General features: G+C 43.7%; 2 protein-coding genes across 2 annotated transcripts; both read right to left on the reverse strand.

Annotated features, from left to right (window-relative positions):
- Nucleotides 1-992: 992 nt before the first annotated feature.
- MELLADRAFT_84193 (uncharacterized protein) lies at nucleotides 993-1,664 on the reverse strand (the record flags this gene model as incomplete). The annotated part of the gene is made up of 1 exon (XM_007418824.1): nucleotides 993-1,664. The coding sequence occupies one exon, from the start codon at nucleotides 1,662-1,664 to the stop codon at nucleotides 993-995; it is 672 nt and encodes a 223-aa protein (XP_007418886.1).
- Nucleotides 1,665-5,323: 3,659 nt separating this feature from the next.
- MELLADRAFT_114026 (uncharacterized protein) lies at nucleotides 5,324-7,709 on the reverse strand (the record flags this gene model as incomplete). Its single annotated transcript, XM_007418823.1, has 3 exons — nucleotides 5,324-6,850; nucleotides 6,911-7,474; nucleotides 7,554-7,709. 3 exons carry the CDS (start codon nucleotides 7,707-7,709, stop codon nucleotides 5,324-5,326), a joined length of 2,247 nt encoding a protein of 748 aa, XP_007418885.1.
- Between the last annotated feature and the right edge of the window lie 2,613 nt (nucleotides 7,710-10,322).

The raw sequence follows: 10,322 nt of genomic DNA on the forward strand, positions 1-10,322 counted from the left end.
TCGTCGTTCCCATAGATTACTTCCTTCAGCTGCGTCAAGACCCACTCGTACTGGGCTGTGACTTCACTACTGAGGAAAAACATAGCTACAGTAAATGTACGATTTGTGTTGGTGGTACCTACTATGTGTAACAAGGGGAGGTTGAAGCGGTTGGTTTTATAGGTACAATCCAGGGAAAGCACAGTCGAAAACCTGCGAGCCAGAATGATAGCCGAAGGACTAGCAAAAAAGAGGTTTTGAAGAGTTCCATCGCTGGCTGTGAGAGTTCGGTGGGCCCAACGGCTTTCAGTTATTAAGTCAAAGAGGCCCTGGATAGGAGTTTGGCCATTGAGCCAGCTGTCTCTGAGACGGGATCTGACATTGTGAATGTCGCGCACTAAAGGTTGTGATCCGGGTTGAACATCAATCAATTGCCGAATCTGAGCAGCTCGACAACCGGCAAAGGATAAAAGAGAAATTTGATTCTTGACATCAGGAGCAAATCGTCGATAGATTGACAAGTTGTGGGGTTGATCGAATGGTGGGTGATTGTGGTGGAGCTTGAAACCTTTCTTGCTATCATGAAAGATAAACCATCGATTGTCACCTGGACGGTAGTTGAGGGAGAGTTCAAAGAGGCATCCAGTTTTCTTGGAAGATGTCGACCGTTTTTTCTCGCGTTCTGTGGGACATTTACCTCGAAGAACTACTGCTTTCTCAGCAACCGATTTTGATCTGTAACCTAAACAACAATGAAGGTAGATTCGAATAGTTCGCTGGTTCTTTTTTTTGTGGCTTTTGACCGAGAGAGCGTAACCTTGGTGTCGTGCAACAGCATTCATGTACATTATTCCGGAGGTCATTGCTCTGAAGTTTTTGCCAATGATTGGAGGCCTAAGTAAGCAAACGGGTGACGCTCCTGTAGAAACATAGTAGAAACATATCATACATAGATGATCTTGTCAGCGAGGAAGAAGTTATGTAGGGAAACATTTCATTCAAAGTGACTTCAACTACATACCGATGGGGGGCCAGTCTTGGTCACATTCATTGTCGGTGAAAAGTTCAAGTTCCTCGTTGTTTTGAACTTGAACTATCACTTGTTCATCATCGCCGTTAGTCGCATTGACTTCGGTCATGAGCACGTCATTTGATACATTAGTTTCGTGAGTTTCGCCTGAAGTTCCATCAACGGTTGTTTTGACAATGGTGGTATTGGCATTGGTAGTGGATGGTAAAATCGGGTTGAGCGTAGGTTCAAACTGATCATTCGTAATCGCGTGACTCGTATCAGCAGGTGGTTGAAGAACAGGTGGGCCAGATGAAAGAGGTGGAAAATGATTCAACGAGTAGTGATTAGGGATCATTGGGTTAGGATATGGATGGTGATACATGGGGTGATTGAACGGTGGGTGAGCCCATGGGGGAGGCATTTGACTATCGGAGGGAGCAGATCCAGTAGATCCAGTTGGTGGAAACGGATGAAATAGTCCAGGTGGTGGAGGGTACCAGTACGGAGGAGGTATGTATGGGTTATGTGAGAAGTTAGGAGGAGGCGTGTAGGAGGTTTGATTAGGCGGGTATGAGACGAGGGTATTGGGTTGGTAGGGTGGTTGCTGTTTTACAAGGGTTGTGGAGATCGGCTGTGGGGCACGCGGATCTGGGGTGGAGGTGTGATTGTTCATTGTTCAAAGTGGTTCAAACAAGCTTGGGACAACTCAATTGAGATATCGGTTCTGTGAAAGTGTGAATTGAGTGGGTGTTTAGAGTTTGGAAAGTGGATGAAGAACGATGAAAATCCAAGAAGGTATGAGCACGCACAGGTGTATATAAGGGAAAGATGGGAGAGGGGGCAAACTCCACAGACAAGGAAGGGCATGGGCCATGGGCCCTGTCTGATGGGTATTGCGCCCTTTTGTGTCTTTGGAGGGCGACAAGTGTGTGTTACTTTCCGCCCAACCGGATGAAAGGGCGTTTGATGGATGATAATAGGGGCTGTGTTGTGAGATTGTGACAAATAATAAGCCCCTGAGCGCCCCTGAGGTCCGAGTCAGCAAAAATTTGGCTGGGAACATTCGGGTTTTGTCGGGTATCTTGGGCAACACCCGAACCGCTACGCAACGCTATGGAATTTGGCCATTTTCCATAGTGGTGCGCAGCCTGCGCTATGAAGCCGAGCGCTCTGGCTGCGCTATTTAGTCAAAAAAAAAGTTCTTGCCATGTCGAAGCGGTCCTTGCCGCTATATGTGCGCTTTATAGCGCGCTATAGCGCTATATAATGAAACACACTTTCAGTGTATAGCTTCACTCCAAGTTGTAGTCATTTTGGCACATCAAGATTAGATACAAAAAAGTATTAAGCTGACATACTGAACGGTTTATATTTGAATTGATAAATAATCGATTCAGATTAGGAACTTCAAGATGACACATCACTTCATCTTGATCATTCAGTTTTGATGATGATGATGGTTGTTGTTGAATCAATTGAAAATAAGAAGTCAGAAGTAGAACCTAAACTATTTTGAATATGAATTCTGAGAGTATGATTAGATTTGAAGTTATTTGAAGTATGACTACGAATTGAAGTAATGTGATTGGCTGTTGATGATTATCTTGTTGAAGTAAGATTGATTGAAATTGATAAGTTTTGATTGGTTTTCCGTTTAAGATTTGTTTTAAAATCGAAATCGGTTCAGTTTGAAGAGATCCACTGTGATCGGTTCTGATCGGTTCATACCTTTGTACCATTTCATTTTGCTCCGCTATATAGCGGAGTGACACCTCCTGGGCCGGGTTGCTTCTGCCCAACCGGATGAAAGGGCGTTTGATGGATGATAATAGGGGCTGTGTTGTGAGATCGTGACAAATAATAAGCCCCTGAGCGCCCCTGAGGTCCGAGTCAGCAAAAATTTGGCTGGGAACATTCGGGTTTTGTCGGGTATCTTGGGTAATGCCCCAAAAGAAGGGGGCGCCGGGTACTTGCCGAGGGGGCGACAAATAGTGGGATCCTTAGAATAAAGCTAATAGTAGCACAGTCCAAATAGCAGTATTTAACCCTCCAACATATCAACTGCAACTCCTACCAACACCCCCCCTGTTTTTTTGCAAGGCAACCAATGCTGGCAAAACTTTGGATTTGCAAAACAAGGTGGTGATTGATGTGTTGTTCAAAATACACACCAATCATGATGTTGTTACAAAAGACAAAAAAATCAGATACTTGAGCTGCAATGGCAACTCACCAACTTTGAACGTTATTGACTCAGGCCTCTTTTAATTGTAAGTTGAGAGCCTGACTATATGGCATGTCTCTCAAACAATTCAAGGAGCTTTGTGGTTCCATTTCTGAAGGGTACTCACCAGGTATGAAGAACTTGTTTTATCCTCTGATTTAGCTCCAACTTTATTATGGAAGGCAACTGTTGGCACTACCAAATTCATGCTCAGCAATCATGAAGATTGGTTTGAATTTGTCAATTTTGTCTTTCTAACCAAGAAACACACAGGAACTCTCAAAATTGTCTCTGAATCACCAACTACTGCTGCAAAGAATGAATCTGAGGTGAGTATTTGTCTCTTTTTTGGTTTTTAAACTTATCATGTCAGTCAAGATGTTTTGTCTTATTGTAACACTTACATGTTTGGTTTGTATATCAGAAGAGTGCATCTAATAAGCGCATTGCAAAGGCCAACAGTCCAACAGGAGGTGATGTTAAGCTGGTTGAGGTAACCAAGGAATGGGAGGTATGTTAAGTCTCATGTCCTCATCAATTGACTTCTATTTCCTATTTCTGAATCATGTTCTTTCTCATAGAAATCAAATAAGGTAGTTGCTCTACACATGAGAGCAGGGGAGCTTCCAAATACCATAGTCAACCCGGTATTGGAAGTGCCAACTTGTTGATTTTGGTTGCCCCCAGTATCTCTATTGCTTGAACTTGCCTGTGGCCGTGATCCGGGCCATTGGAATTTAAGTCTGTTTGTCTTGTGATTAATATTAGCTCTCTCATGCATTCTGATCACAATGAGATTATTTGACAGGAAAACGGAATGGCAAAAATGGACATCCCTCCAAATACCACCAAATACTGCCAAAAATAGCAAAGTCACCTGTATTACATGAAGATACACTACTATGTAGATGTGTGTGTCACCATGCAATGTCAGACTTCTGGAGGATCACTAGGCAATACTAATCCTCCTCCTCTAACCCAAAGTGGACCTGGTAACCCCATTCAAGGTTTTGGTGCAAGATTGCAATATGTGAGGGATATGTTGATCAGTGTCACGGAATGCGCATGTCATGTCACAGTCACTGTGGATGTGTGCACTGTGTGCACTCCAGAGTCCATGACTCTGATCAACATGCATCACACACACATTGAAATGTGACTAAATTCTCTCCTTGGTGTGAGCTGCTTGTTTGTCCTGGCAAGAGCTGGTTGGTACAACTCAAGATGGTGATTGGTTAAGTTGGACCCCAATCTATTTTTAGTTTGACAGACCATTCCAAAAATAACTTTGTTTCTTGGTATGGGGCAACTATGTAGGTGTCTTGGGCTTTGGCTTTTTGAACGTGAGTGCCCTACAATGTGAGCACCTTTCAACACTACCAATACTTACTTTGACCCCACCTCCTCATGTTCTGATCTTGTTTTTAAAAAGTTCAATAGATTTTTGAGCATCAAAGTATGGAAAAAAACATAAGTCAACCTAAAGTGACTTCTACTTCCAATCATCTCTCACAGCTCAACTTGATGGTGTGTTGGAATTTTAATAATCATTTGTTTTCAAAGCCACACAGAGGGACCTTTTGAAAGCTTCTGCTTCTATTTCCTACCGTGCTTTTTGGTATTTTCGTGTCTTTTGATGTTCACCTGCCATCAAACAAGGCAAAATTATTTATTGGATTTTAGTATAGTTGACATCATCCATAAAGAAGACTTTAGGTAGACATGTCTTCCGGGATCTAAGACATTATCGGAGCCGATGCCTTGTGGCCAAACATAGTATCGCATTATGAGACTCTTTCTCCTGTCTAAAACGTTGAAGAGACCACCAAGCAATGATAATCCTTACAACAAAGAATGAGTTACCGAAATGAATGATAAATCAAATCTGATATCTTTGGAAAGAGATTTTCAGTCTGATTATATTTTCAAAAAAATGATATTCCAATATGCCAAGCCACAAGTACAACTTTTGAAAAATGGTCCACAAGATTCACTAAACAAACTACAACAAATGAAAAAAACGAGAGTGAAAGTAATGAAAGAACAGTGAAGAAGCTTGAGGAAAAGATTTGACTGATTTGGCTGAAGCACTAAAGACCATCAATATACTAGTTATATTGTCCTCCTACGAAATCCTGAGTTAGGGTTGCCGGGTCAATCGAGTATGGATATTGGTTTTGTGCATGGAAGTCAAAGTGTCCATCAAAACCGGCACTGTATGGGTAGTTTATGTAATTAGGCTCCGTTCGTTGCGCGTAATCAAAGTGACCTCCCAGCAACGGTGCAGAATGCGGACCATTTTGCGAAGGATCGAGAGAGAATTGTGACGGTGGGAGCTGTAGCATTGGAGGACGATGTTTTGTTTGTTCCACTAGTTGGGGGACTTGATGTTGGTAATCGACTGAAATCTCTGACATATAAGGACTTCCTTGGCTTCCCGCGGCGTTGAGCATATCTTGGTATTGAGTATTGTCATCAGTGAGGAAGCTGGGGTGAGGAGAGCCTTGAAGCATCCCATTGAATCCATCTCCTACACCTCCATTGGTCGGAGCAGACAGCGACCAGGATAGCGGGGTGGAAGTGTGAAGAGGTGTCAGAGAGTGACAGAGTTGTGATTCAGGTGCTGAAGATTGCACTGATTGGAATGTGAATTCGATCCCTGCGCTGTTGTGATCGATGGAGTTATTATTATGTTGATCTACTAACTGTGCATATTGCTGAAACGAGAGGTCCTGACTGTGAATTCCAGCATTCGTGGTATCATTGGAAGTTGGAGTTGATGATGATTGAAATTCGGAAACTTTATGGATACTACCTTGATAGGCGCTTCCGTACGAAGAATCTTGCCTGTTAAATCCTTCTGAGCGTCCGCCTGCCTGCCAACCTTGAGTGGATTGGTTCATCTCTCGTAACATCATATTGTCAATCACATCAACGCAAGGAATAGGAGTCTGGACATGTTCTAAGCCGAGAAGGTTTGTAGTGTTGTGATGAGATGTAGGGTTATTCAAACCCGCTTCATGATCAGGACTCAAAGACTCGCGATGCTTTCGATTGTTCAACTCCATACCTCCAGAGAAAGCTTGGATCGAATAGTCGAATCGAGGAGGAATAAGCGAGTAGAATTGGGTAGGCGATGCAATTTCAGACTTGCTGGTATTGTCGTCTTCCGAAGTACTAGTAGCAGAGCTGTCCTCCTGCAAGCGCGGAAGAGTATCCGAGCAGACAGAAGATGACGGTAAAGGATTGTGCCCTGGCTCAGTGAGGGTAGCCTTCTTGTGAACCTTTGGCTTGGAGGTCGGCTTGCGAACTTGTGTCTTGCGAGAGGTTTTAGGAGCCCGGATCTTGGACCCTTGAGCTAGTTTAGTTGCCTGGATCTTGTGTTGATCTGCTTTCAAGTTTTTGATTTCCGATGTCTTGATCCTCAACGCCACTTTTGCCATGACCGCTTGAGCGTTGGCGACAGCTGCCCTCTCAAGATTATTCTGTAGATCGTGAGTTGGCTGAGGATGTGGACTGGGAACTCGTGAAACAGGTTGACCAGATCCCAAAACTCCTTCGACACGGACGCTGGAGTCTTGGATCGACGATTGGCTTTGATCATGACCATTGATGTCAAAGGGTGAGAGGTGTGACTATCAAAGCAGAGTCTCAGTGCGTTTCAAACTTCCAGGTCGATCAAAATGGGAGCTTACGTTTTGCGAAGCACTCGACAACTCGTCTGCATCAAACCCTATAGCGCCGACAGTCGATTCCTCATCGTGATTGACTCCATTTAACAACTTAACCATTCCGGCGGCCAAAAGTGGCTGGTAGGGTGAAGTCTTGGCGTAGCTTTCGGGAGTGGCATGTCCTCTAACAATCGAAAGCTCACGAACTTGATCGTTCACCGGATAATAACCGTCGGCTCCCTTGGCACTGAAGAATTGTTCGTCTTTTTGCGTGCGCGCGTGGCAGCCAGGACAGACCGATACAAAACGAGAAACAACGTCTTTGGGAATCCAAGAGAAATACTTTCGGGAAACAGCAGAGGTTTTATCGCGACCACCATGACCACACTCGGCGTGACAATAGACAAGAACATCATAGATCTGCTCCTTAACAGCCAGAGGCCGATTCTCGTGGACCAAATAATGACCTCTATCGTCGCTGACTTTGGTGAAGGTTCGGCGGACCCACCAACGAAATTGAGCGCTTTCAGTTGTTTTGTCGTTCTTATCGAAAAGGACTGCGAGGATGCGTTCATACATGCTTTTATCCTGAAATAAAATCCAACATAATCTGAACGATAAGATAGTGTGTTTCTCAAAAGTTTAAAGTCAAGGCAGGTCTACTAACAATCAAAGCTTTCCCGCGTTTTTTATCGCACATCCCGCCTAAATACCTCTCGACACACCAGTCGTGCTGAGCTCTTGAGGAAAATCCATCACGACCATCGGCGGTGAGATCTGGGATTTTCGTAACGCCCATTTGAACGTCGAAGTCTAATACCATGATATAGATCTGTCTATTTCAAGAAGGAACTAGGATGATTTTTTGTATTATAAAGAAGAAGTTGTTTTGATGGATGATGAATTGTGTAGCGCGCCAAGCCAGTTTAACGCAGAAAATGCTAAAATAAGATTAATGATAGGATACTGAGAAAGTGAGTGATACTTGTGACTATCGAGAAAAAAATATCATAAAGAAGCGTTGCAGATAGGGAAGAAGACCCCGAGCTTTAGATCCTCTGCCTTTTGTCTTTCGAGCTGTGGGTGCATCATTAACATTTGAGGAGGCACCACCTGCCATGACTTCGCATACTAGGTAGATAATGGATGAGTTCTCTGGGATGTGGGCCTGACGGCACGGCCATACTCCATGCTTCGTGCTGAAGTCTGCCCTGAAAATTCGATCGCATCAGGTTCAGGGAAAGACAAGAGCATCTAGACTTTTTTTTGCCCATGTTTATTTCAATTCATTTGTCAACACATTTTAGTATACCAATATCATTGCTGCACGGTTTACAGTCACCAAGATGTACCTATCGCCCTGAGCTTGAGATAGAAGGCGGGCTAGGACAATGCGGCACAACGCAAGTATTGGAAAGTTGAAAAAATACTCGCCCTTCTCGCCATCACCTCGAAATAAGGCTCAGTGAGTTTCCCTTGTGCTTGGGTATCAAGGTTGTCAGATTGAAACCATAATGGGGAACATCTATGCGGTAAAGGGAGCCCCATTCAATTTTGCAGAGAATGTGACAGATGAGGCCGGCAATCCTTGTATTTGATTGTCATGCCGTGGCGTTCAAATTTTTAAATTTGAAAGTACTGGATGATAGAAGGTGCCTGATAGTCATGTCCTAAGGAGGCCTCGTGTTGACCGCCGCTACGATCAAAAGGTTATGATGGGCTGGTACAGTGACTCCGTCGCCTCGTATGAACACAATCGAGATGTCCAGCTACAATGCGCCTACAACAAAAAGAAACATCCATCAGTTGTGGTCAGCAAATTAAGTGATATGAATAAGGAAGATCAGTGGGCAAGATTATTTGAAAATATCGACGGAGCTTCAGCTCAAAAATTCAAACCAATCATGATCAACCAAAGGTGTTTAAACACAACCACCTGATGGTATAGACACCGCTGGGCATGGTGACAAGTTAACAAAGGAAGACCCCCTTCAGCAGCGCGGTACCGTGAACCTCATCAGCATTTGGGCGATTTGAAGCCCACGCATCTGTTTCTCCAACGCAATTGGCATGGAGTCCTCACGATTTCAATGACACTTGAAGCAATCAAAGTAGATACAGTGCAAAACCAAAAGAACCAACCAGATATGAAATTGACGTGAAAGTTTTTTCGAATACTACATACCCTTCATTTTTTGTCAGATAGCTATATGTGGCCCTGCATCTAGATTCTACACGCACTTGCAGAGACGCAAGAAATGAAACTGTGCGGAGATTTGGATCAAGTTTCTCGACACGCAGAATCTTGTGAATTTCCTATCTGCTACGCCAACACCGCCTACTCAAAGAGGTTTACGTCCCACACTGATTTGTGGTTTGATTGTTTTTAAAGTGCATTTAACATAATTGCATACACTATCCAAAATTTCAGATGAAGAGACTACTATGCCTCAGAAGGACGGCCATCGAGTCGGAGCAATGTGTTTGTTCCACTTGAGGATGCACATCTACACTTTTTTTGGATCAACCGGGCCTACTTTGAGAACCCCTATTGCATACACTATCCAAAATTTCAGATGAAGAGACTACTATGCCTCAGAAGGACGGCCATCGAGTCGGAGCAATGTGTTTGTTCCACTTGAGGATGCACATCTACACTTTTTTTGGATCAGATTCAGGGTCACTCTAACCTAACTAAGTCCCTCTCGGACGAACGAGTAGTCGAGAGAGGGACTTATAGCTTATCCACAGATTTTGGCGTGTGAGCCTGTGGACCTTTGGCTGGGGCACTTTTCAATCTGATACACAGCATAATCCTGCTTACAAAAATCCTCCAGACCCAAGAAATGCACCCTTCTCTGAATTGCCCTACATACACCTGTGCCAGTCTCACCCTCCTAATCCAAATGGATACTGAGTTATTCAAGCCCAATTTTTTGGGAAATTGCATCCTCTGTAACTTGCTGCGGAGGCGTCAGAGAGTCTTCTACTCCTGTCATTTGAGAAACTCTCAAATTTTCCTTCGATCTCTTCAATTGATTTGAATGAATTTGGAAGGGAGAGGACATTGAGTGAATAGCACTCGGTTTTGACTTTGAGATCTTTTGAAACCTATCCATACCAGAGGATTCCTCATACGAGTCTCTACACTTTCCAACCTCAACAGGGGAAGCCTCAACGCCTCGCGATTTATAAGTACATCGATTCGATAAATCTGAATAGTTGCTCGTGATCATTAAGCTCCAAAGGAGTCACCATATTTACGTAATTGACAGCTTCGAGATAAAAATTCCTCATTTTTGCCCAACCTGTCAAACTTGTTGAAAACTCGCAGCAGCCACACTGGAAGTTTACATGAGACTGGATTTTTTCAATCAATATCTTGATGACCTTCACTGGGGGTGAGTGTTTATGTAGAAAAACCAGTGTATGTAGG

The sequence above is a fragment of the Melampsora larici-populina genome (assembly GCF_000204055.1).
Source record: "Melampsora larici-populina 98AG31 unplaced genomic scaffold MELLAscaffold_107, whole genome shotgun sequence".
NCBI classification, from domain to species: domain Eukaryota; kingdom Fungi; phylum Basidiomycota; class Pucciniomycetes; order Pucciniales; family Melampsoraceae; genus Melampsora; species Melampsora laricis-populina.